The 27,414-nt window shown below is 51.6% G+C and overlaps 1 protein-coding gene across 1 annotated transcript; it reads right to left on the bottom strand.

Annotated features, from left to right (window-relative positions):
* Positions 1–1,741: 1,741 nt before the first annotated feature.
* RHCG (Rh family C glycoprotein) lies at positions 1,742–27,414 on the bottom strand. The gene is made up of 11 exons (XM_057543514.1): positions 27,199–27,414; positions 17,205–17,391; positions 14,038–14,188; positions 9,950–10,097; positions 8,978–9,144; positions 7,347–7,484; positions 7,011–7,147; positions 6,566–6,684; positions 6,297–6,370; positions 3,096–3,188; positions 1,742–2,174 (listed from the first exon to the last, which is right to left on the bottom strand). The coding sequence occupies exons 1-10, from the start codon at positions 27,383–27,385 to the stop codon at positions 3,120–3,122; spliced, it is 1,377 nt and encodes a 458-aa protein (XP_057399497.1). The 5' UTR covers positions 27,386–27,414; the 3' UTR covers positions 1,742–2,174; positions 3,096–3,119.

The raw sequence follows: 27,414 nt of genomic DNA, 5'->3' as shown, positions 1-27,414 counted from the left end.
CAGCCCTGCTGGAATCTGGGCTCTGCAGGGCCCTGCGAAAACCGTCGTCACAGCTGTGCCTTCCAGGATAAGCCTCCCAGTAGCCAACATTTTAAAGACCTCATCCCCAATCACGTGACCCAGAGCTAGTTTGGGCAACAGGGGTCCAGACCCAGGTCTCTCCCTGCTGAGGCCTGGGCTTGGGCTCCCAGGGCAACCTCGACATTACCCTGAGGCGACTGCCGGACCCTTGCCTTCGGTGCCCTCCCTGCACAGCCCCCAGAACCCGGGTCGTGTCATCAGGGGAACGGGGCCCCCCCAGAGCCGCCAAAACCTGGTCCTTGTCTGGGCCTACTACTGGGCGGGACTGCCAGCGGAACCTCAGGGCCGTCAGGCTTCGGGATCTCCTCCACCCGTACCTCTCCCGCGCCGCCGCCCCTCCCAGGCTCTCCGTGGGCGTGCCAGGCTGGGCTGGGCTGGGCTGGGCCAGCTCTGCAGGGGGAGGGAGGCCGGGGTGAGGATCAGCTGAAATCAAAGCCGCCGCTCCCCTCCCCGCCACGCCGCACCCCTGCCGAGCCGCCGCGCACCTCCTTCTTTGTCACAATGTTTTTCAATCCGGTGAAGCAAACTGTCCAATTAGAGCCGGGGCCTCCGGCTTCCATCTTTGCCGACGTTTAATTAACACGCTCCTCTTGGCAGCTGCTGACAAGTTCCAGAAACAGGTTGTAAAGGGTTTTTTGTCTTTACCCAGCATGGAAAATGAGGGGTGTTACATCGCGGGAACATGAATAGGTTGCATTTCAGCTCCTCCTCCCCTCCGCCTCCTCCCCGCTCCTCTGGCAAGGAGAATGAAGGCCTGAGTGTGTATGTACGTGTGAATTGCGAGGGGGACAGGGAGGGCGGATCTGGAGGCAGGAGAGACCTTCTCCTCCCTCTCCCCTCACCCCTTCTTCCTGGAGTCTTTGCTCCACAAAGGATCTGGATTCTGCTTCTTATTCTCCAGCTGGCACACTTTTGCCTCACCTCCTTTTTAGCCATACCAAACCTTGCCATGCTGATTCCCATCCCTGGGTCTCTGCCCATGCTGTCCCTTTGCCATCCTTCTGGTAAACTCCTATTCAGCCTCCAAAACCCTGCACAGGTGGCCCACTCTGGTAAGCCACCTGGGCACTGAATGCCTGCCAGAGTTCAGGGTGGGTTCTGGATGTCAGTTTAATCCCCCAGCTACACTGTGAGCCCCCTGAGGGCAGGAACCCTGTGTGGTGGCAGGCCTTAATAAGTGATGGAAGATCTGCATTACTGCAACATTCTCCTAATATGGAGGGAAAGCAGGACTGGCATGGCAGGGAGGAAGGCGGGAAGGGTTGGGGGAGGGGGATTGGCCACAAAAGCCCTATCTCCCTACTCTCTCACCTGCCTGAGTGCCCTTGAAAGGGAGCCGGGTCACATGGAGGGCACAGCGGGCATGGTAGTTTCACAAAATGGGCGTTTCTGGAGTGGCTGATGTGAAGTAAGGAGGGGCCCTGGGGAAAGATCCCAGTCCAAAAGCTGAGCCCTGCTGGGGGAGGGGGGGGGCGGGCTCCAGGCTGGGCAGACTCCAGCACCCTGAATTCTTCCTCTTCAGCCTGGGATGATTTTCCTTGCAGTGTGAGTGGCAGCTTGGGGTGGGAGGTCAGGACTGAGGCAGGAGTTTTCTTGGGTCTTTTTCTCCCTCAAACTGGCCCTGTTGGAGCATTAATACCCATTCTACAAAGAACACCAAGAACGTTTTATTCACGGAGGCTACCATCTGCATGGCACAGAGAGGTCTGGAGGATTCAGGGGGCATGGGAGATACTGGCTGAGGGGCAGGAAGGGAGTGGAAGAGCCCAGCAGTCGGTGGTTGGCAGCTACGTTGTCTCCTAGGAGGCCTCGGGTCCACCTCCAGCCCCCAGCCCCACTCCTGCCTGCTTTTCTCAGGATGTGGCCACCAAGACCCCTGGTGGCAGGCTTCCTGCAGCCAGAACCTGGCTTGGATGCCCACTTTGTCTATAGCTCCTCCTCCATTCTCAGGCAGGTCCCCTGGGATGAAGGCGGAGGGAGAGATGGAGGCACCCTGGACCAGGCCAGCAGGTGGAGTGCCGCTTGCCTTGCTCTTTTGTTCCCAGCTTGATCAGCACTGGCTCCTTGGGGAACGCTGGAACAGTCTGTGGAGCCTGCAGGGAGAGAGCCAACAGCAGCGGGCCACTGTCATGTTCTGCAATAGCCCCTCGGGCACCTTTTCCTTTTCTGAACGAGATGGGCAGCATTAGAAGCAACTGGTGACAGCCTCTCTTTTCTCTTTCCTTAAACCCCAGCATCCTCTCCTGCCACATCACTCAGCCTGTGTCCCAGATACAGCTCTTTCCAAACTCTGGTCTTCGAAGAGGTCAGATAACTACGATAAGAGCAATGATAGTGACCTGGAGAGACCCCAGTTCCTCCACTTGCGCTGTGTGGCTTTGAAGATCCTGAACCTCTCTGAGCCTTAATTTCCTCATCTATTAAAAAGAGGGAAGTAACTGCACCTGTCTGTAGAGATCTCTGAAGGGTCAGATGCAAAAGGCATGAGAAAGGGCTTGGTGCATTCCACAGAGGGAGCAAGGAAATGTTAGTTGATGGAAAAAAAGGAAGCAGAGAGAGATAAGGAAGGAAGGGTCTCGCCTGAGTTGATCTACTGAATAGAGCCAGACCTCCTGTCATCTCAACTTTTATAAATGAGGAAAGTGAGGCTCAGTCTCTGGGGTGAAGAGATCCTCAAAGTCACTCAGCCAGTAAGCAGCAAAGCCAAGTATGCACACATATATATATATATATATATATATATATATATATATATATATATATATATATATGGTCACCTTCCATCTATGCCTTCCATTCCAGGGTGCTTTCCACAAATTACCGTGTCTGTCCAGTAGGTGCATAGTCTGACTCTGAGTGCCTCCCCACCAACCCCAGCATGCCGCTGTGGGTGGGTGGGTAGGGGGGTGTGGGAGCTCACATCCTCATTTCCTGATGCTTTCTTTTTGCCCCTTTGCTGGTGGCATCTGATTCCTGGAGTTGGGTCCCCACTGACAAGCCAAGCCCATACTCACCTGCTTCTCACTTGCCCTGGGAGTTTAAGGTTCTGAGGCCTTGAGGGCGGGGTCCTCAGAACGGAAGACAATACTCTTCTGGTCCTTGGGCATCTGCAGAGAGAGGAGGCAGCTCCGAGTGCCCTGCCCCAGGCCGGGCAGGTGTACCTGGTGGAACTAGAACAGCCTGGGCAAGTGAGGAGCAGCAAATGATGTGTGGCGGGCGCCACCTTGTGATCACTGTGCAGTTTGCATGCCGCAAAGCAGGGCAGTCTTTCACACAGGTATCCTGCTCCTGGTTCACTTAGCCACTGTCCAGGGTGCTAGGTAGTAGTAGTGTGCCAGGTGAGAGGCAGCATGGCAAGCTCCCTGAACCGCAGGCAGGTCCAAAAGTGAGGTAGGGGGAGATGCAGGGGAAGCCAGAAGTGGATTGGTAGGTGCAGTAGGGGTGGGGCAGATCAGCCCAACCTTGGCCTCAAGGCTCAGATTTGATCCTAAAGACTCCCTCATCTGTTGTCCTGGGGAATATCTGTCTCACTTCTGTCCTCTGGGAAGCCACCTTATCTCCCAGGTAGACTACCCAGAGGCCAGGGGCCATGGGAATGGCTTGATGGTGGCTTACCTCCATCGACACGGAATTATATTACTTGAAACTGAGCACTGCTGAAGAGTATATAGCACGGAGAAGGTGTGAACTTAGAATAAATTATAAAGATCAAAACAGAACCAAGAGGGAATTCCCTGGTGGTCCAGTGGTTAGGACTTGGAGCTTCCATTGCTGCGGCTGTCCCAGTTCAATCCCTGGTTGGGAAACTAGGATCCCACAAGCTGTGCCATGGCAAAAAACCAAGAAAAGAAAAGAAAAAAAAAAAAAACAAGAGAGAACTTCTACATTTGGGAATTGATAATGTTTTTTAGTTTATTTCATCAGCATTAAATCTGTGTGGTGTCTGAAACAGTTTAAGTTCTGACTTCAAATATAGAATGAAAATAATTACACTGCTAAAAAAATAAAGTTTATTCAGAATGTAATAACACAAAACACTTCTTATGATAGAGAGATAAAGAAAAAGAGCAGGATAACAAATCGAGTATAATATCATCTCAGCTATGTATGAAAAATCAATGCCGATTTTTAAAAAAGGGCTGGAAGGAAATATATCGAGACTATTAATAGTGCTTGAATAAGGGTGATGGGATTTCTTTCTATTTTTCTCTATTTCCAGATTTTCTTTAATGAGCTTCTATTCATGTTATAATTTAAAAAATAATTTAAAGAGAGTGAATTTAAAAGGCTTATTAGTTATGTACATAAAATTGGATTACCCTGAAAACTTCTGGTATGATTTTAAAAATACAGAGCCAACTAATCATAAGAGATGCAAATCAAAACCACAATGAGCTATCACCTCACACCTGTCAGAATGGCTATCATCAAAAAGTCTACAAATAACAAATGCTGGTGAGGATGTGAGAAAAGGGAACCCTTGGACACTGTTGGTGGGAATGAAAATTGGTGCAGCCACTATGGAGAACAGTATGGAAGTTCCTCAAAAAACTAAAAATAGAACTGCTATATGATCCAGCAATTCCACTCCTGGATATATATCTGAAGAAAATGGAAACACTAATTTGAAAAGATACATGCACCCCAATGTGCATAGCAGCATTATTTACAATAGCCAAGATATGGAAGCAACCTAAGTGTTCAACAACAGATAAGCGGATAAAGAAGACGTGGTATATATAGAGAATGGAATATTACTCAGCCATAAAAAAGGATGAAAGTCTGCCATTTGTAACAACATAGATGGACCTGGAGGGTGTTATGCTTAGTGAAATAAATCAGGGAAAGACAAATACTGTACATTATCACTTATATGTGGAATCTAAAAAATAAAATGAATGAATGAATATAACAGAACAGAAACAGACTCACAGATATAGAAAACAAACTAGTGGTTATCAGTGGGGAGAGGGAAGGGAGGAGGGGCCAGATGGGGTAGGGAATTAAGAGGTACAAACCACCATGTATAAAATAAGCTACAAGGATATAGTATACAGCACAGGGAAATATAGCTATTATTTTATAATAACTTTAAATAGAGTATAATCTATTAGAATATTGAATCACTATGCTGTACACCTGAAACTAATATAATATTGTAATTCAACCATACTTCAGTAATAAAATAATACAAAGCCAAATGAAGGACAATGATGGGCAGACCCTTGTCTCAGGGGCCACAGACGCAGGCTAGGTCCTTGCCCTTGTCAGGAGGGGGAAGTGCAGGAGGCAAGAAGGGCCCTCCGTGTCATCCTCCATCACCTAATGCAGGTAAATACCTCTAATAATGATTCGTGGGGAGGAAGGCCATCCTGAAGTCACAGAAAGCCCAAACTGTGGCATGTTTTTAAAGAAACTGAGTTCTGTGACATTCTACTACTTTTAGCTTCTAGAACAGTGTTTCTCAAGTTGGATTTTTGTACTGACACTTCTCTGGATGCTGGGAGAAGTGTTAGTACAAGACCACCTGGGAGCTTGTTCCCATGCAGAGTCCCAGGCCCTACTGAAATGGAATTTCTGGGCTAGGGTCTGGGAAACTGAGTTTTTACAAGGTCTCCAGGTGGTTCTTATGGATACAGAAGCCAAGCACTGCACTGTGATTCTAAACCCAGGCTGTATATTAGATTCACCTGGGAGGTTTTAGGTACTGAAAAATTCTAATGCCCAGGCCCTTCACAAGACCAATTACTTCCAAGTCTCTGGAGGCTGAGACCTGAGCTTGGAAAGCTTTTAAAGCTCTCCAGGTGATTCCAATGTGCATGTAAGGACCCAAACCCACTGGTCTTGGGCCAGATGAGTTTTTCATCAGAATCAGGTGGAGGGCTTGTAAACAGAGTGCTGGGCCCCACCTCTTGAGTTGTGAAATCAGGAGCTCTGGGTGGGACTTGAGAATTTATATTTCTCATGAGTTCCCAGGTGGTGCTGCTGCTCTGGGGAGCACAGGGGACTATGCTTTGGGAATTACTCTAGAATGCTCTAGAATGAAGCCTTCAACCCCCAGGAGACACAGCCTCCTGGATAAAGGAGCAGGATGACACAGGCTCTGTCCCCCAACCCTCAGCGTCCTGCTTCCCAGGCCCCAGCCCAGCTGATGTGGTCCAGGGAGAGGGGAATGCAGCCACCCTTGTGTGGGGGGACAAGTCAGTAAAACTCACCTCCCAGTAGATTGCATCCTCAAAGCAGTTCTCATCAGCGGCTTGTCCCCAGAATGGCAATTTCAAAATGACCCCTAAAGGAAGTTGGAGGTCAGGGATAACTTCTCTACCTACCCAGCCCTTTCCCTTGACTGGAAAAATCCCCTCAGTCTCACCGCTATAAGTGCAGAGACAAAGGGTTTCTGGGAGCCCCAGCTGACCTCTGGCATGCACTCTTAGGTCCCCCAACCACAGGCCCCACCTTCTCTGGCCCAGCCAACCCCACTCACCTACGATGATGCCGCCCACCAGGGCCATGGCCAGCGACACAAAGAGACCAGCAGCCTGGAACTTGCCCTGTGTGCTTGCGTTCCAGCTCGGTGTGGAACTTCCAAAGGCAAAGGCAAGCCTGGGGTGGAAACGGGGCAGGTCAGGGCCCCACGGAGAGGCCAAGTCACCGCCTGCTGCCACCCCACACACGAGTGGACACCAAGGCTCAATAACCCCTGGGCCTCAGCCTTCCCGTCTGCAAAATGGGGGCACTGGAAAGATCAGATGGTCTCTAAGATTCTTATGGAAGGACAGAGGTTGAGGAGAGAAGGCCCATGAAATAGTGGTCCAGACTGGGCAAGAAAGGGGATAGAGACACAGTCTTGGACCCGAGAGGAACAGTAGGAAGGAGGAATGGAGAAGGAAGGAGGGAGCTCAACCTCCCTCTACCTCCTCCATTCTTACCCTTCCTGCCCATACAGCTCAGTGTTGGCGGAGGCTGCCGTCACAGCACCCACAATGCCGCCTATGATGCCGGGAATGCCATGCAGGTTGTGAATGCCACATGTGTCCTGGATCCGCAGCCGGGACTCCAGGAATGGCTGGAAAGGGGAGATAGGTGCTGCTCAGGCAGGGGGCTGTGGCACGATGTGGGGAAGCCAGGATTCTGGAGGCTCCAAATACAGAGAGACCCCGGATTCCCCAGCCCGTCACCCCCTCCCTAGGGACCGCCCCCCCACTGTCAGGAACACAGAGACCCCAGCATTCTCCAGCCCCCAGCCCCTGGCCTGGGGCCCTCACCGTCAGGTACACAAAACCCAGGGTGGAGATGATGCCGCAGATGAAGCCGACGATGAGGGAGCCGTAAGGCATGAGCATCATCTCGGCGGCGGTGCCCACGGCCACCCCTCCCGCGAGCGTGGCGTTCTGGATGTGCACCTGAGCAGGGCAGGCAGAGCAGGCAGGAACTCAGTCCTCTCCCACAGTAGCGTCCTGGAGGAGCTGACCCAGAGCCCAAGTTGACCTCCTATGCGTGGGTGCCACCTGGGAGCCAGGGATGGCTCAGAGTGCATCTCAGCAAGCCAGGAGACTGCGGAGGGCTCCAGCCTGGGCCCAGGCTTCGGACAGCCACCCCTGTGTTCTCTGCACATGTGCCACCCACACCAGCGTTCTGGGCTTTTTCCGTGTGCACAAATCAGTGTTCTTGTGTCCATGCCAATGAGTTCCATCAGCACATCTGCATGTTCCCTTTGTATCTGGCTGCCACACATCCCTGTGTGCCCAGGTTTGCATGTCTGATGTTCTCTACGTGCTCGTGTGCCAATGTCAGGCACCTCTGGGGCGTATTCATTCACACGCACCCATGTCAGACTCTGCGAGCCTACACCAGCACCGGCTGACTCTCTGAGCGCCTATCTGTGCCGTGGACTGTGTCACTGGCTTGCGGGGATGTTGTTTCCTCTCCACGACAAGCCCAGGAGGTAAGTACAGTTATCTTTTGACATTTGCAGATGAGGAAATTGAGGCACAGGGAGGTTAATGGACTTGCTGAAGACCACACAGCTAGCAAGGGGCAGAAAGGTGTCTTGATCCAGGTCTTCATGGAGCCAGAGCCCCTGACCTTGACCCTATTCCATGTCCCTCCCTGCATGTGCCCACGTCAGCGTGTCTGATTCTCTTCCCCCTGCTGCCTGAGTCCCCACCTCTCTGTGCACTGATCGGCCAGTGCATCCAGGGGCTTGAGGCTGTGTCCCGGAATAACGGGCACTCCTGGCAGTGTCTCAACACACATGTGCCCACGTCTAGAAGCTAGTGTCAGAATAGCAAATAGAGAAAAAAAAAAAAAAAGAATAGCAAATAGAGAGGTGGTCGTCTTTTTACAGAAAAATCTACCAACACCCATGGGGTTTGGCCCCTCCCGCTAATGACAGAAACACATGTCCCAGTGGCGTGATATGAAGGACACCGGGCAACACCACATTCCCACAAACCTCCCAAGTGCATCGAAGGGATTCCCCCTTTGAGTGGGTGGGATAGGGCAGGTGAAAGCAGTGCTAGGAAGGCTGAGGGCCAGTGTCTGGAGGATCAGAAGTTGGCAGAGGGGAGGTGCTCAGTCCAGAAGAGCTGTCAGCACCCAGGCTGCGGTGGGGAGAACGAGAGGAGCCAGCTCATGCAGAGCAGCCGGCATAATAGAACCTCCAAGATTGTGGTTCTGGACTCTGCCTAAAGCCAGCTATGTCATCTGGACAAATCATTTCTCCCAGAGCCTCCGTTTCTTCATCTGCAAGATGGGTGCGATAATCCTTATGCTGCCTGCTTCACAGCGTTGTCGGCAGGGCATGGTGATCAGTGCCCACTGGGCACAGGCAGTCGTGGCCGCAGCTCCCCCCAAGGCTCCCCACTGCTCCCCCCCACCCCCGGCCCCCGCTCACCATATCCAGCTTGCCCTTCTTATTCAGGATGCTGGACAGCGCCACCGCAGTGAGCACACAGGCTGCCAAGGAGCAGTAGGTGTTGATGGCAGCTCGGTGCTGGGCGTCTCCGTGATTGGACACAGCTGAGTTGAAGCTGGGCCAGTACATCCATAGGAAGAGGGTGCCTGACCAGACCAGACAGGGCCGGTGGGCCCGGGAGAAGAGGTGTTAGATGGGCCCAACGGAGCTCAGGCAGACATCCTGTCCTTTAGCTACAGAGATGTCAAATGACTCACACGCCCCAGCTATTTCCCACCCCGGCAGCTTTATTCATGCTGGGATCTTCTTAGAAGGCCCTCCCTGCCTTACTTACTACCTAACTCCCACTGAGCCCTCCACTCTGCTCCAGAGAGTCTACCTTGACCCCATAACTGGGCAAAATGCCTCCCACCCGGCTTCCACAGCACCTTGAGGGAGAATCTTTTTCTCTACTGTAGGGAGATTATCTGGTGGCATGGCCATCTCTCCACTACACTGTGAGGAGCTCCTTGAAGGCAGGGCTGGGTTTTAAGAGACCAGAGAGGGTGGCTGATATGTATTCTCTGGAATGAATGGACACAGGAACTAGGAATGTACACCTTGCCTAGCCTAGGGACGGAGTGAACCGTTCCTGGTTACCACTGTGTCTGCCCTGGGACATCCTAGGGAACACACAGGATGATTGACCAACTTCTTCCAGCCCCATGGGGGAAAGGGACAAGTATCTGGGATCCTGGAAGTATCTGTAGGCAACCTCTCTCTGCTCTTCCTCCAAAGGGAACTGGCAGCCACCTGACAGACCACATGGGGATCAGGTGTGAACGTGGCAGCCTGGATTCCTCATGGTGACCTGCACCCATCATGGTGCTCCCCACCCGTCACAGTGGTCCTCACCCAACATGGCAGCCCTCGGTCATCATGGTGGCCCTCAATCATTATGGAAGCTCTCACCGATCATGGCAAAGAGGTCCGAGTGGTACACAGAACTTTGCCTGTCCTTGCTCTGATATAGGTTGGGTCGGTAGAGGATCCAGGTCACTGTGAGCCCAAAGTAGGCGCCGAATGTGTGGATGGTCATGGAGCCCCCTGCATCCTTCACCTGGGGTACAAGGGGCCTGTAAGACTCTGACACCTCCTCTCTCTCCCTCCTCGGAGCACTCTCCCACCTCCCCCTACCCACAGACAGAAGTTCAGCTGTCTTTTGACTCCACAGGCTACAGGAGGGAGCCCAGGGCCCCTTATAGACCCATCAACTGGGAAGGGGAGAAAGTGGGGATCCCCTGTACAACTACACTTCAATAAAAAAATAAAGAGGGGGGAACCCATGAACTCAGGCTGTAAGCCTGTCAGCAAAATGCCAGGGCATCCTCACCCAACAGATGAGGTTTATGGCCAGACGGGGAACCCAGGCCTGGAGAGGGACTTGCTCAGTCACACAGCTGGAAGAGGTAAAGCCAAGCTAGGACCCAGGGCAGCGCCCTATCTAGTCTGTCACCCACTAGTTTCCAGCTTATCTTAATTCCTGGGACCTCTCCGCTGCCCTCTAGGGTCTCCCCTCTCCACATTTCCTCCTACACACCACTCCTGGCCCAACACCACCCTATCCGGACTGCCATTACCCATCTCCCCTGCACCCTATCATGCTCCTTGCCCTCCAACCTCCCAGCCAACCTCCCACCGTCCACCCCATCCCCTCTCCTCTCCCCTGTCCCCCAGAGTCAGAGCAGGCAGATTTGGTGCCCTCCCCATCTGTCCATTCCTGGGCCTCCTGCCCTACCCGACTCAGCCCACTGCACCTCTGGACCTTAAGTCTCAAGTTCGTCCTTTACAAAGTGGGGCAGGTCGTAGGGACTTAGCACGGCTGTCTTGAGGGTGTAACTAGACAACTTGCGTAAAGCACTTGGCAAACAGGTGGCACTCCACAGGGGTGGATGATTGACTGATTTAGTCTTCCTCCCTGCCCCCAACCTCCCCTCTCTTCATCTTCCTCTTCCTCCCCACTCAGGAAATCCCAATCAGAATCACAGACTCGCTTCTTCACTTTAGATGGGAAACCCAACCTTGTGTCCAAGGTCACAGAGCTAGCTGTTGAATAGTTGACAGAGCTGAGTTTCCTGACTCCCAGCCTGGTGGGTGCCTCTACTAGCTATGTGACCCTGGGGGAGCCCCTTACCCTCTCTGAGTCTCAGTCTTCTCATCTGTAACATGCGGGTAATAATTGTCTCTATCTCAGAGATGAGAATTAAATGAGATAACCCATGTGAAGCATTCAGAGCAGGGCCCAGGCAAGGGCAAGTGCTCCTTAGCTGTCAGCAGTCATTATTGTGTTTAAACTTGGCTCAAAGAGAGGCCAAAAGACTGTCATGCATTGAAAGAGTTTCTGCAGCAGATCAGGGAGGGGTTTTGAGGGCCAAAGGAGCCTTCTCTGCCTCTAAATTCACACCCAAGATACTACTTCTCAGTCAATTTCAGATCTCATCTGTTGACCCCACTGTGTACCCCCTCACCTAGCCTAACTTCTTTCTCTCTACCCACCCCAACCTGTCTCCAAGGCCTATTTGTTCACCTTCTTTATAACTCTTGTATCATCCACTTTCTTCTCTTTGTACTAACCCAGTCCCAGTCCCATTATCTCTCACCAGGGTGACTAAAACAGCCTCTTAACTGGACCCTTTGCCTCCAACTGTTCTCTTCACCACAGCCAAAGTGACTTTTCCATTACATGTGTCTGACCATGCCACTCTTCTGCCTGAAACCTTCCATAGCTCCCGACTGCCCTCATGATAAAGTGGAGACTCTTTGGGCCTTCCCTGGTGGTCCAGTGTTTAAGACTCCACGCTTCCAATGCAGGGGACTTGGGTTCGATACCTGGTCGGGGAACTAAGATCCCACATCCTGCATGGTGCAGGCAAAAACAAACAAAAAAATAAAGTTGAGACTCTTTAACACAGCCTCTGAAAGTCTGAAGATCCATGTTCCTCTCCCTACGCCCGCCCGTTTCTTTTGCCTCAAATGCCCTTGCTCATTCCTTTGCCTGGTTATCTCCTACTTGACTTCTAGCTTTGATATCTCTTCCTCCAGGAAGCCTCCCTGACCTGCCATGTGCTGGTTCAGGTCTTCCTCCCCTCCCTCCAGGCCACCTAGCCCTGGAGCTCAATCCTTGTCTCACTGTACGGTCACTGTCTATTTGCTTCCTGGCCCCCTCACTAGACTGTGAGCTCCTTGGGATCGAAACAAGAGTCCTGCTCACCTCTGTATCCCAGTGCCTGGAGCATTGCCTGACATGCAGTTAGACCCCAAAATTCATTCCCTTGACAAATATTTCTTGAGAACTTATTAGGCATTGGGCCAGGTGCCAGGAATAGAGACGGTCCAGATAAGATAAGGTTTCCCATGCTTATCAGGTAAGGATACATGCTATGAAGAAGATAAATTAAGGCAATGAGAGAGAGACTGGGAAGAGGTAAGGTAGAGGGCAACACTGGGTAGGAGAATCTGGGAGGGCCTCTCTGAATAGGTGAGATTCCAGTTTAGACCACAAAAAAAGGACTGGGGGGGATGAGCATTCCAGGTAAAGGGAACAGCAAGTACAAAGGCCCTGAGGTGGGACCAAGCTTGGTGTGTTTGAAGAGCAGACAGCAGGGTATGGCCAGAGCACAGAAAGATGAGGAGAGAGTAGATGATAAGCTTGGAGAAAAGGCTGGGACCAGAACGTGTAGGGCCTTATAACAAGTTTGGATTTTATTTGAAGTGAAATTTTAAAAACCAGGGTTTTAATCTGGGGAATGGTCTTATATGCATTATTAACAGGTCACCATGGCTGCTGGTGGAGATTAGCCTGAGGTGGTGGGTGGGGCAAGGATGAAGACAGGGAGGGACTTACTTCCCTGGCCGTCCAGTGGTTAAAACTCTGCACTTCCACTGCAGGGGGCGTGGGTTCAATCCCTGGTAGGGGAACTAAGGTCCCACATGCTGCCTGGCGCAGCCAAAAACAAAAAGGATGAAGACAGGGAGATGAGTCAGGAGGAAGGGATATGATGGCTTAGACTAGTCTGATGGCTGAAAAAAATGACACCATGAATGACTGAATGTAGGGTGGCCTGAAAACAAAAACCCTGGGGGTGGGACTTCTCTGGCTGTCCCGTGGTTAAGACTCTGTGCTTCCACTGCAGGGGGCGCGGGTTCGATCCCTGGTTGGGGAACTAAAATCCTGTGTGCACAGCATGGCCGAAAAAAAAAGAAAAAGAATGGAAATCATGTGCTCACAATAGTGGAACAAAAAAGATTACGGTCCTGGATCCCAGATGATACTGAGGAACCACTATACAAGCCCTGATCTCCCTGCTTCTGAGAATAAACTTTTGTATTAAAAAAAAAAAATCCTGGGGGCTTTCAGGCAGAGTCTAAATATAGAGGAGCTGGGGGCTAAGAAATGGATGGGGTCCCTGAATAATCCCTACACCTGCAAATATACCAAAGAGGTGTCTGAGCAAGAGTCAGCAGCCTAAGGTGCCCCTTACCTGGGCCAGTGAATTGGCCAACCCCAGGGGGCATCATTCCTGCCATAGAGGTCCACGTGAATGGCACCTCTGGAGTTGTGCAACCTGTGAAGCTATACATATCCACCTTGGCCACTCCCCTGGGAACTTTTCTTACTGATGTGCCCCTTCAATATACTGCGTCTTTTTCTTGGCAGAGCAATCTGGGAATATGTGTGTGGAAGAGGATGTGCAGGAACATCCCATTCTTTCCATCTGATATACAGGAAAGAGAAAGAAGAGAGAAAATCAACATGTGAGGAACCACTGCTCTGCCTAGCTGGTGGACTGATGTACCAGGTAGACTATCATTCCTGCCCAATAAATGTCATTACTCCCGCTTTACAGATGAGGAAACTGAGATTCAGAAGGTTAAGTGACTTGCCAAGCTTGAATTGAATCCAGTTGTCATGTCTCCCCAGCCCTCTCTTTCTCTGTCCCCCTCCTGCCCCTCCCCCAAGTGTCCCTTCCACCCCCATCCCTGTTCTGAGCCCTGCTCACCTCTAGCAGGCTGAGGAGAATGAACTCATTCACTGAGAAGAGGGTCACTTGGAAGAGAGTCATGATGAGGAGCTGGACAGGGCTGACTTTGCCCAGAACTGCCCCAAAGGCGACACAGACAGAGCCCACGCAGAAGTCCGCATTGATGAGGCTGTGGGGAGACAGGTCAGGGGAGGGGCTGAGGCCACAGCAAGAAGTGGCACTCTAAGCCCTGGGGTTGAACCTAGACTTTCGTCACTTGTGGGTTTGGGCTTGTGGTCTAAACTTTCTGAGCCTCAGTTTCATCATCTGTGGTAATGGGCACATAGCATCTTAGAGCTACTCTAAGAATTGAAAGAAATACCATGTGAAGTATCCAGCACAGCAGTGGCACATACTAGATGCCACACCCTTCCTTTGCGGCCTCATCTCAGGCCACCACCCCTCCTTGCAGGCAGCTTGCACTTAAAGCACCCAAGTGGTCTGGCTGCTGTTGTTGAATGTGACCCATATTTGGGGCCTTGTCCTGCCCTCCATCTTCTACCTGCCCTTCCAGAACCTCTTCTCACCTGCCTCCTCTTCAGGAAGCCTTCCCTGATTCCTCTAACCAGATGTGGTCTCTGCCTCCAAATCCTTATCTCTCACTCTGCACACACCTCTCCTGCTGGCTACCAGGGCCTTGCTTGGGTTTGAGTTATCGCGACCTCCTCCTCACCTTACTTGGGAGAGGATATGTGTCCAGGGAAGAGAGAGGGGCCTTCCTGCAGGCAGTAGGGAGCTGGAGGCTGGGTGGAGGGAGGGGGCAGAAAGACCAACAGAGAGAATGGAAGCAGAGGGGCACATAGGTGCTCCTTAAGTCTGGACCCTGAAAGCCCAGCCAGCCAGCAGAGGCGGACATCATGTGGTCAGAGGAGATCCTGTTTCCATCCGTGTGTCCGCTTTGCCTAACCCAGGCCCCCGTGGGCCCTGCCAGCAGCAACGCTGTCCTGGATTCCAAGGCAGACTCTCAGCGTGGCTCTCCGAGTCATGAGCGTTGTTAATTGGGGTTCGTGTAAGGACAGCAGGGGCTACTACTTCCTTAAGGCAGTCACATCCAGGGGAGTGCCCCTCCCCCACGCTCAGGGGTGTGTGTGTGTGTGTGTGTGTGTGTGTGTGTGTGTGTGTGTGTGTGTGAATCAGGAGGTGAGAAGTAAGAAGCCAGCTGATTGTAGGGTCAGTGCGTGGAGTGGGGGCAGGGCACTGTTCCCTCAGGGTCCCTCCCCAGACAAAGGATGTTCACTGGAATGTATGCTTCACTATGAGCCTTGTTCACTGCTGAGTCCCCAGGGCCTGGCTGCATGAAGGATGACAGTTGCTAAGTGCCAGGCACTAAAATGCCTGCTCAGTACTGCTCAGGCCCTCCTGTACCACATCCGAACCAATGATGGGAAATGGAGGCTTAGAGAGGCCGAGTTATTTGCCCCAATTCCCATAACTGCAGTCAGAAGACCATCTGACAGAGGTGACCACTAGGAAGGAGTGAGAGGGAGAGTACAAAAGCCCACACCTGGGCCATCAGCTCCCGGGAGATGGCGATCTGGATTTCACCTCTCGGGCAGGGCCTGCAGAGGGGAACTATGATGGAGTGGCAGGTAGGATCTGGAGGACTCTGCAGCAGGGACAGGACAGAAGCCAGAAGGGTCCACGTGTCAGGTTTGAGGGCGACATGCTCATCTCAGCCCTGGGCACCAGAGATCAGCTCTGGCTCAGCTGGTGAAAATCATTTCCCTGAAAACGAATTTGCCAAAACTCAAGTTGTCAAGTGACTAACTTGTTAAATAACTGGTTCAAAAAACTTAACTCACAAAAGTTTACAATAATTCCCTTTGAACATTTTAAAAAGCTGTATACTTTTGTTTTGCATTTGGCCATAGCTATTTTGCTGTGGTGGCCAATTAAATATATTACAGATATTTTTATACTTTGGGTCTATGGCTTTGGGAATGAGAATTTCTTGTGTATCTTAAACAGTAGAATGATATGCATGTCACGGATTTTATATACAAAAAGACTTCTTGGTTCCGAAACATTTTCTATCTAGTCGACTATTTTTCCTGTTTCTCTTAAGTCATGGAGTCACTAACTGGCTTAGTGAATTAATATTTTGCAAATATTTGGCATATGTTTAAAATTTCAGGCACCTGGCTTATGATACCTGGTTGGTGCCCTATATGTGACAGCAGGGATTTGCACTTTAAACGTGGTTTATATCAATTTGCCTCTAAACCCTTTCTGTGGACTTGGTTTTCTGATTTTGTCCCATGCAACACAAATTGCTGTAGGTTCCATAAGTTGCCATGGCCTAGAGAGTTTGATAAATGAGCCATTCAGTGAGTTGACTGCTTGGCAACTTGGTTTTTTAGCAAGTTGGCAAATTTATTGTATAACCTGGTGGTGGTGTTGCGGGGGAGGGACACACTGAGGCTCCTAGGAGGTCTCCTCAGACAGAGGGAGGGGCTGAGTTACCTGATGGGAGGGGGTGGTGGTATTCACCAGACCAAGAGATTATCACAGAGAAAAGTGATGAGGATAGAGGTGAGAAGAGATGGGGATGAGGTGCCCCCTGGAGGCTGAGGCAGGGAGGGGCTTCAGTCCTAGGTCTCCACACCTGCCTCACAGCTCTTTCCTATGCCTGTTCAGTGGGTGGGGATACGGGCAAGTCAGGGAGAGGGCAAGGCAGGGAGAAGCACTCCATTCCGTCCACAATGAATCTTAGGAGGCTGGTTCAGGCAGGCCCACACTCCTTCCCCTCCTCTGCCACCCGCAACACCGCCCCCTCCATGGGTTCCATGGGCTGAGGTCTCTCAGGGCAATTCTGATGTTTGATGTGTCAAAGGGGAGGGTCTGGCTCTGGCCCCTGGAGAGAAGAAGCCTGGCCTTGTGTCCCTGAAGCCTGCGTCATAGGAGGAGGGAAACCCTCCAACAGCACTTGGACACCATTAGAACTCCCACCCTGGGGACTCGCTGATCAGGAAGTGAGTGAGTGAGTGAGTGTGGTGTATGTCGCAGGGCCCGGGTACCCTGGTTCGACGGTGAGGACCCAGCTCACAGCCCCAAGCCCCGGGCTCCGCCCCTGGACCCTCCCCTCACCCGGGGCCCCGCCCACTGTGCCCGCCCCACCCCCACCCCCCCGCCCGCGCCGCGCTTACTTCTCCACGCCCAAGAGAATGTAGCGTCCGTCAAAGGAGTGGAACCAGCCCTGCATGAGCAGCGCCCACTGGATGCCGAAGGCCGCCAGCAGGAAGTTGAAGCCCACGGCGCTGTAGCCGTAGCGCTGCAGGAAAGTCATGAGGAAGCCGAAGCCCACGAAGATCATCACGTGCACGTCCTGGAAGCCTGCGGGGAAAGCGCAGCCGAGGGTCTTGGCGGCCTGGCGAAGACCCGCCATAGCCCTGGGTCTGGGCCAGCTCCGCCCGACACAGAGCCTGTGTCTTCCCTGCCACTGGCCGGGCCGGGCCGCCCCCCAAGCCGGGTCCCGCCATGCCCGCATCTGGATCCTGAGGCTAGGCGCGGTAATGAATAATGGCTCTACCGCAAGTAGAGGAGCCACTACTACCCCCATCAAGTCATAAGATACAAACTACTATGTATAAAACAGATAAACAAGGTCCTACTGTATAGCAAAGGGAACTATATTCAATAGCCTGTAATAAACCGTAAAGAAAAGGATATAAAAAAGAATGGACTTCTCTGGTGATGCAGTGGTTAAGAATCCGCCTGCCTAATGCAGGGGACATGGGTTCAGTCCCTGATCCAGGAAGATCCCACATGCTTGTGGCAACTAAGCCTGTGAGCCACAAGTACTGAGCCTGTGAGCCACAACTATTGAGCCCACGTGGTGCAACTACTGAAGCCTGCAGTGCCTAGAGCCCATGCTCTGCACCCCCACAATGAGAAGCCCGCGCACCGCAACGAAGAGTAGCCCCTGCTCTACACAACTAGAGAAAGCCTGAGCGCAGCAACGAAGACCCAACGCAGCCATAAGTAAATTAATTAATTAATTTTAAAAAATTTATTTAAAAAAAGAAAAAATATATTTATATATATGTATAACTGAATCACTTTGCTGTACACCAGAAACTAACATAACATTGTAAATCGACTATACTTCAATTAAAAAAAAAGACCTTCTGGAGTGGACTGGGCTGGGGGAACGGAGGTGGGCCCCCCACTTTAGAGCACTTAGACCACTGGGCTTTAAGGCCAAGAAATGCCTGAGCGCTGCCTCAGAAGATGACAGCTCCCCCTCACCACTCTCACCAAGGGTGGGCGTGGGCAGCTAGGCATTTGAAACTGGGGCCAGGCTGTGGATTACACCCAGGGTCTAGGGCCTTGCCTCCTCAACTCCATTCTTTTACTATGGAGAAGTTAGTCTCATCTAGCCTAGGAGTCCCTTGACTGGCCATGCACATCGGTTGATCACCCCCAGAAACATCGCCACATCCCACCCCCACTCCCAGCAAGCACACCTTCCAGCATCACTGAGACCTGAATTAGATGTCTCTGGAAAGTCACTTAACATACTTGGTTCTCAGCACCTTCTGCAATGCTTACTCACAGATGTTGCAGAGATTAAATGCAGACGTGTACGTAAAGTACCTAGCACAGTGTCTATCCCATAATAGATGCTCCAAATGGGCATGTCATTATTTATTGCTACTTGATTATTATTTATTGTTACTTAGGTATAGTCTAATTCTCAGTTCTGACCCAACCCTTCTACCAATTCACAGTGTGGCCTCGACAAGCTACTTCCAGGACTCCCCTGGCAGTCCAGTGGTTAAGACTCTGCGCTTCCACTGCAGGGGGCATGGGTTCGATCCCTGGTCAGGGAACTAAGATCCCGCATAGTGCGGCAAAAAAGACAGAAAGGAAGGATGGAAGGAAGGAAGGAATAAAGGAAGGGAGAAAGAAAGAAAGGGAGAAAGAAAGGAAGGGAGAAAGGAAGAAAAGACAAGCCACTTCCCCTCTCAGAGCCTCACTTTTCTCAATGATAAAACTAAAGGGATGGATTAGAATGATCTCAAGTGTCCTCCTAGGGCTAACATTGCATGGTTCTAGATTCCCAGGAAATAACAGAAGGCAAAGAGCTTTGAGAAGCAAAGACAGCTACGAAAGTATAAGGCACTAAAAGGAACTACCACAGGTGTCACAGGACACAGGGGCCAGAGGGAAGGGCTCTCACTGGCCAATTCTGGGACAATTTGAGCACCGAAATAATTAGGGTACCATAACAAATTAAAACCATAAAAAAATAGGAACTCAGAATAGGTAAATAAATAAATGAGATAGCAGGGAGGGCTCTTGCTTACAACAGAATGCTGACAGCCTGACGGTTAAATGTGTAATGAGCACTGAAGTTGGAAAATCATAATTTTCACAGCAAAGATTCCATCAGTGGATGCTGAAATCCAGGGACAAATTTTTATGAAGAGCTGGACATTTGCCTTGTCTTAAAAGAGTCTCCCTATAGACTGCTTATGAGTTGCAAGGGAGGGGGGAAAGCACCCAGCAATTATACGGCAGAGAAATTGGGCAACATCTTGACTGGGTGATCAAAATGAACATCACCAGTGGGGGACAGATGGACAATGTGCACCTTCAGGAAGATACTCTGAAAAGGACACATCACCTATGTGGTGCTCTGGCTGAGAATGCATAATCCCAATCTACCCATGAGGAAACATCAGACAAAAAATGAGGAACATGCTATTAGAAAGGGGTGAGGCTGTATTCTTGAAAAAAATCAATATCGTAAAAGATAAAGAAAGGCTGCCCATTTTGAGCATCTATTATGGGACAGACCCTGTGCTAGGTGCTTTACCTGCACAGGAATGGTCCAGATTAAAGAGGCTAAAGAGGGAGAGGGAAGGGTAAGCTGGGACGAAGTGAGAGAGTAGCATTGCCATATATACACTACCAAATGTAAAATAGCTAGCTAGTGGGAAGCAGCCACATAGCACAGGGAGATTAGCTCTGTGCTTTGTGACCACCTAGAGGGGTGGGATAGGGAGAGTGGGAGGGAGATGCAAGAGGGAGGGGATATGGGGATATATGTATACATATAGCTGATTCACTTTGTTATCCAGCAGAAACTAACACAACATTGTAAAGCAATTATACTCCAATAAAGATGTCAAAAAAAAAAAAAAAAGAGGCTAAAGAGACAGGTCAAATAAATTCAACACCTAACACTAGACTGGATCCTGGACTTGGCTGGGGTGGGGGGTGGGTGCGGGTGCAGGGGAGTACTACAAAGGTTGTTAGTGTGCCAACTGACAAAATTATATAGGGACAGTATATTAAAGTACTGTGCAATGTAAATTTATGAAATTGATTACTGTGGTTATGGAAGAGAATACCTCTATTCTTAGGAAGCATTGTGGAGTAATTAAGGCTACAAGACCATGATGTGTATAACTGACTCTCAAATAGTTCAGGGAAAAAGTAAGTGTGTGTATGTGCTTGTGTTTATGTGGGAAAAGAGAGAGGGAGAGAGAGAGAAGAGCAGATAGCTTAATCGGAGTTAAGGAGTATACAGTGTTCTTTGTACTATTTTTGTCTTAGCAACTTTTTGTAAATTTGGAATGATTTCCAAATTAAAACATTTTTTGAATAAAAGTGAACTGCAGGGCCCACCAGACCTGGCCCACCCACCTGCCTCCTCCTTCTTCCTTTCCTCAGTCCTCCCCTCCCTCCTGTGCCCCGGCGTCACTGGCCTCCCTTGTGCTCGGTCCCACTCCGGTCTTTGCCCGTGGTGGTCCCTCCACCTGGGATGCTGCTCCCACAGAATGGCCAGCAACTTCTCTTCCTGCAGATCTTGGCAAAATGTCACCTCATCACAGAGGCCTCCCTGACCCCTGAGTTTAAACTTGGTTCTTTCCTTCACAGCACCCTCTTCTTTCTTTTCTAGTTCTTATTACAATTTGTAGTTAGGTTTGTTTGTCTAGCCCACCAGACTATAAAGCTCCAAGAAGGCAAGGCCAAGCCTGTTTTGTTCACTCTGGTATTCTCCATTGTCTATGAGAGTGCCCCATAAATATCCAGGAATGAATGAATGAATGAATGAATGGTTACTGTCATGATCTCAGCAGCACCCAGATATGCCAGCCTAGGGTCCAGGTGGGATTTCACCATCAGGGGAGGCTGCAGGCCTTCTACCGTCCAAAGTCTCCTACCCACTGGGCGGATAGGCCCTGGTGCCCACAGCAGCCTGGCAATGCTTATGCTTGCCAGCCCCCATTTGCCCTCATCTGTCTCCCCTTCAGGCTTCCCTGAGGCCCAGGCCACAGCCATAGACCCCTTGGCTAGCAGCCACCTGGACGAGGCTGAGAGACGAGGCCCTGGCACATTGCTGGGTAAGGGTTGAGGGCATAGCATTTGATGCAAGAGAGCTGTGGGTGTCGCCCCAGTATGGTGCTCTGAGCTTTGCGCTTCTTGCGCAGACCTACACAAACAAACAGCAGCTCAACTTAGGTTCACAATGTGTGCAGCTGATTTCATGTATTATCATGTTTCATGGTTTATCACGTTTCTAACTGTTGTGGAGGAAACTGAGCTAATGTATGTGAAGCACCATACACGGTGTTATGGTTACTCTTGGGAAGAACTGATGGGTGACAGACTGGAAAGAGAGGGAGAAGACACGTTCAGACCACAATTACAAAAGCAGGGAGGGGACATGGCAGGAGGGCAGAGCTGTGGGTAAACACAGGGAAGGAGGAGGAGGTTGCCGGGGTGGGAGGGAGGTGCTGGGACTAGTGCTGGTTGTGGGAGTTTGAGATGACCCCGGGAGTGGCGGGTGGCGGTGAGTGTCGGGCAGGGTAGTGTGGGAGGAATGGATCCTGGCCGTGGGGCTTGGAGCTGGGGTCTGAGATCAGGCAGACCTGCAGACAGAGCTGGCAGCTGGAATGTGGGAATGGTGAGCGGGAGCCAGAAGCCGAGGATCTGCTAGCTTGCCTTGAAGCCAGCAGACCAGACAGGGAAGCTGCTGGCAAGGAGGTGGGGGGAACCCCTGGAAAAAGGTAGCATCACAGAAGGTGGGGGCCATTCAAGGAGCGGGGTGTCAGCTGTTTGGTGGCAGAGGAAGCATGCGGGCAGGGGCAGGGCTGAAGAGCACTGGAGGCGGCCTTCCTGGGGGGTGATGTGCAGTTTCAGGGCTGCCTTCGTTCTCCCTGTGGAGCTGGAGAAGACAGGCCTCAGCTTCCCAGGGCTTCTCCCTAACTGCCCCCACCTGGCCAGTTCTCTGTCCTTCTCTGTGACTCCCTGGCTGTCCTGACCTCTCTCTCTGACCCTCTCTGCAGGTGTCTCTTTCTCCTCCCCCCACCTCAGGCACACAGATGCCAGCTTCTCTCTCCTTGGGCACCTTCCCTATTCGTTCTCTTGCTCATCTCTCTTTATCTCCCAAAGTCCTCATTAGAAGTACCACTTTATTAACTTATATTTCATAAAGTTTGGTGCTACTGAAAATGCTTTTAATAGTAATGGTCTGGGGACTTCCCTGGCGGTCCAGTGGTTAAGACTTCGCCTTCCAAGGCAGGGGGTGTGGGTTCGATCCCTGGTTGGGGAGCTAAGATCCCACATGCCTTGTGGCCAAAAAACCAAAACATAAAATGGAAGCAATATTGTAACAAATTCAATAAAGACTTTTAAAATGGTCCACATCAAAAAAAAAAAAATCTTAAAAAAGAAAAATAATAGTGTGAAGGTCCGAGTGCATGAACTTCAGCAGGGACATACCTCTCTGATCTGCAGTTTCTTTTTCTGTAAAATGGGGGATAGTAACAGAGCTCAGAGGTGTGTGGTGCACATTTAATTGGTCATCCAACCAAAGCCCTGGGCATAGGCCTGGCCCTTTAGCCGTTGTGCAATCATATTAGCTACTGTAATACTTCTCTTTTTCTCTTTCAAGACTGACCAGGTGCTTTGCATTGGGTTGGCGACTTGCTGGAGGACAGTGTAAGTTGATAAGGCACCTCCCCTCTTCCCCCTCCTTCCCCAGCCTGGAGTGACTCAAGCAGCCCAGCCCAGAACCTGCTCTCCACTGGGAGGTCCCTGATAGGGCGAGCCTGGCACCTGGCGTCCAGCTCTGAGAGCTGCCACAAGGGGGCACCAGTACACAGCTGTTCTGCACCCGCTTCCTTGCTCACTCTTCCCTCCCAGGATGGGTCCCTAATGAAGCTGGTCTGAAGCCGGCCAAATCTCAAAAATCTCTGAAGCCTGAGGACAAAGCTTCCCATGCTGACAGGCTATGGCAGCTCTCCCTCCTCTGTTGCCTCAGCACAGAAGGAGTGGTGCCCTGCAGCAGCCTGGGTACCAGCCCTTCCCATGCTCTGTAGGCCAGCCCAGCCTAACCTGTTGCCTTTGAAGCCTACTGGCCAGTCCCTCAATTCCCCAAGGCTCTGTGCCCACCTCTCCCACGCCTCAGAGCCAACCACAGAACCACCCCATCACTGCAAAATCTCCTGGGGAGGTGGTCGGGGAGTAGCAATGAGGCAGAGACTGGGGGAAGCTGGTTGGCTGTGCAGTGGGAGGGCTTGGCCTCGCCCCTGCCTGTGCCACTCACCAGCTGGGCAAGTCTCTAACCTCCATCACTGGCACCATAAAACAGAAACAAATACACTCCCTGCCTGACAGAGCATGCAAAAAGCACTTGTAAGTGGGGAGAGCACAAAGGAATTTAAATGCTATAATTGTTCAAACTAATATTCGAAGAGACACTCCTCGGCCACATCTCTAAAGGGATGCTGAGCCTGCACTTAAACACCTTCAGCAACAGAGCACTCACTCCCTTCTGAGTAAGCTCGATACCAGCATTTACTGTCCTCTGGTTTCATGCCATGAGACGTGCCCTCCCAGCCACCCGTCATCTTCAATCTTCCAGGAGAGCCTGTGCATTAAATAACATTCCCACTTCACAGATGAGCATATTGAGGCTCAGCATGGTTAAGGAGGTGGCTTACTCCATTTAGTGATGGACCCAGATCTGTTTAATTCCAAAGTCAACCACCAGGTTACACTGCCCTCTGCTTGTGGGAACATTGGTCTTTTATTAAATGGAGTTGAATCTGAGGTTCAGGTTCCCAGGAGCACAGGTCAAGCCTTGTTGCCTCGGTTTCATGAAACAGTCCTTCAGGTTTGAAACTGTGGCATCCTCTACCTTGGGTGATCTCCCTTCTTCCTTAGTTCTCCCAGGAGGCTTCAAGAACCGAGGCTCTGATGGCTCCTCCTCAGGCCAACCTCCCCCAGACACTGCCTGGAGACCCTCAGGCCCCAGAGCACCAGCCCAGGAGAAAGTTTGTGTTCAGCAGCCGGTGCCTGCAGCAGGGCCTTTGAGGCCACTGCCAGGGCAGGTCCTCAGCTGGTTCTGTGCCTGCCGCCAGGGGCCCACATTTGGGGAGTTGTCCTCAGGCACTCCCGGGCCCCAGCCTGAGCCAGCTGGAGCGGTACTCCTCTGGAAACCGAGATGCCCAGTGGACTCCACTAATCCCTTGGGCAGGAATGAGGCCCACACAGGTGTTGACAGCCTGGAGCCAAGAATCCTGAAAGTACCACAAGGGCTGCCCTCACTCCCTGCCCCTGGGAATTGCCTTGAGGCCCAGGAATCCAGGCATGGGGCACCACCTGGGCTCCAACTCCTAACCATGGCCACCGGCCACTGTGAGCAAGTGGGGCAGGAAGAGACGGGAAAGGTGAGACTAGGCGAAGGAGAGCAGTCCAGGAGGGTGGGCTCAGGTCCCCGGAGCTCCTACTCTGGCTCACTAGTTTCCTAGTTGAGTGACTTTTGCAAGATACTTCCCCTCTCTGGCCTTAGTCTCCTCACCTGTAAAATGGGAGTCATAACATTGCCTTCCTCATCCAGTGGTGGTGATGACGTATGGAGAGATTGCATATTCCGTTTGAGTTGCTGCCACTACTTCCTGCCCTTGCCAAGGAATCCTAAGGCTGAGATTCTCTCCCTATACTCCTCTCCTCGCTGTCACTTCCTGCTGCTCAGATGACAAAGAGCTCCCAGGCCCTCACAGAGGCCATGGCAGGAGAAACTCAAGGCCCTCATTGATGGCTGGGGCTCTCTCATCCCACTTAGCGACCTCCCTCCCAGTCTTTTCACAAACTTGAGCCACTCAGCCCACATCCCTGCATGCCCTTTCCATGGACCCCTTAACTGCCCTGCTTTCCCCTCCTCACCATCCCACTGCTCTCCAGGAAGCTGTCACAGATCTCTTCTGCACAGAGCACTTGACCCCCTCACTGAGGCCTGGGGTGTCGGGGTGTACCTCTCTGACCAGAGTGGCCATAAGCCCTGGTTTGCTGAGACAGTCATGGTTTACGCCTGTGTCCTGGCAAATTACTACTAGCACAAATTTCCTACCTCTTCACTCTCCAAAGTGTCATTTGGTTGATAAATTATACGGCCACCCTATAGATAAGCGATCACTGAGTGAATAAAGGTAGAGCATGCAAGGAAGTGGGTGGGTGTGGAGAGAGTGGGGATAGGAGTTGGGGAGATGTGAGGATTGTACCCCCTACTGGGGGTTCTGTAGCTCCTATTAGAGGGTCTTGAGACCTTCCACTGCGCAGACACATGGAGGACCTATAAACGTCCATGGGAGGCCTTGACCCTGATGCTTTACCAAGGGGCTGGCTCTGTGGCCAACAGAGAAGCAAGAGCTGGAGGGAAGCAGTGAAACAGGCAAAGGAGGGTCTCAAGCTTGCCTGCCTCACCATTTGCTGGGTCAGTCCCCCACCAAGAAGCATAAAAGTGGGCAATGTGAAAGGTGGATTTGGAGTCTAAATTCCAAGGCTACAGCTGTCAAGATCTCTTAAAACATGGCCCTGAGTGGAGCCCAGTAGAGGCTGTGGTGTCACCAACGCTGGGCACCCTCTTCTCTCACCTCCCTTCTTTTAGGCACCATATTTCTGTTAACGAAGACTGTGATTTTGCTGGCTTTTTGGGAGGCACTTAATGTGGCTGGCTTCCACGGGGCCTACAGCCTCCTCCACCTCTACTTCTTTTCATGCAGGCTGCCATCCTGAATGTGTGTACTTATTTAACTGGATCTGAGTACAATGGGCAGAATCCCATTACTGAGGGTGTACAGCCATGGAGGGAAGACCAGTTTGTATAGGTGACTGTTCCAAAACCAACAGTCCATGACTATGTGAGCACCAACAGTTAGAAAGATTGTCTTTGGCTGCTGGTAGATGGTGTGGAAAACTAGAAAGCACAAGGGCATGAAAAGAGTCCTGGGCTGGGAGTCTGGAAGTTGGGCCGACCCGAGTGACCTTGGGCCAGTTCTTCTAACTCCTGAATCCTAGGGCCTTTGTGTTTAGTGCTCTTCTAGTAATTGTTCCATTATGAAGTGAGGATTCCGTGTCCAGAACCACGCCAGAACTTTATGTGCAAGGTCTCAACCCACTCCTGGGAGGTAGGATCTATTATTATCCTCACTGGACAGATGAGGAAATTCAGTTTCTGCATTGATGACATTTGCCTAAGGCCACCCACCTGGTTAATGGCAGAGCCATGATAGAGGTGAGGTCTGGTGATTCCAAGGCCATGCTCTTAACCACAGCACCACAGATGCGAGAGAATTCAGGGGTGCTCTTTCTCCCTCTCCAAGCCAAAAGATGGTAGGTGCCATGGTCCCCCACACCTCTCCCAGCAGCAGGGCTGGTAGGCCAATGAGCCACCCCTGCAGCCCTCGACATTGGAAGTACCCCCTTAACGTGGAGAGCATGGGCACAGCTGGACAAGGGAACCAGGGTCACCCACTGGTTGGTGACCAAGATGAGACTCAGGTCTTTGGAAGACATCAAGAACAGCTCTCTGACAGGGAGGTTGGAGGTCTCTGGCGGCACCTGGAAGGAGTGAGCTCTCCCCGGTGAGCTTTCAGGGGGTGAAAGGAATTTGTGCACATCGTGCCACTTCCCAAGCTTGATCTTCAGACACTGGGAAGTCCCCCTGGTGGGGAGCCTAAGAGGGGCGGGGCAGGGGGCTGTGGGTAGCATTTCCTCCTCTGGCTCCCGCCTGCCCGATGTTCCTGAGCAGGAGGCTGCGGAGGTGAGGCCAGGCAGGGCCCTCAGCCCGGTGGGGACAGCTCGGATATGCCGCAGGTGGGCCTGCAAGGTGGTGGGACTTACTCGGGTAGCGATAGTAGAATTCGTTGTCCAAGTCGCTGGAAACGTTCCCGGACATCTTCTTCTCGATCCAGTGGGGGTCGGCATCCAGGTCGTAGCGCACGAACACGCCAAAGAGGACCACCAGGGCCACCTGCAGGAGCAGGCAGATGACCGGCAGCCGCCAGCGGAGATTGGTGTTCCAGGCCATGCTGCAGGGGGCGCCTGGCCGGGACGGGC

Source organism: Balaenoptera acutorostrata, chromosome 3, assembly GCF_949987535.1.
Source record: "Balaenoptera acutorostrata chromosome 3, mBalAcu1.1, whole genome shotgun sequence".
Lineage (NCBI taxonomy): Eukaryota > Metazoa > Chordata > Mammalia > Artiodactyla > Balaenopteridae > Balaenoptera > Balaenoptera acutorostrata.
This window is presented reverse-complemented; position numbering and strand designations above follow the sequence as displayed.

What these genes read in the sequence shown, in the direction of transcription:
- RHCG (XM_057543514.1), bottom strand. Translation starts at nt 27,385, where the DNA reads ATGGCCTGGAACACCAATCTCCGCTGGCGGCTGCCGGTCATCTGCCTG. An exon ending in TGGGTTTTGTGTACCTGACG is followed by an intron (nt 7,148 to 7,346) that starts GTGAGGGCCCCA and finishes TCCCCTTTCCAG; the next exon opens with CCATTCCTGGAGTCCCGGCT. An exon ending in GGTGGGCGGCATCATCGTAG is followed by an intron (nt 6,371 to 6,565) that starts GTGAGTGGGGTT and finishes AACTTCCTTTAG; the next exon opens with GGGTCATTTTGAAATTGCCA.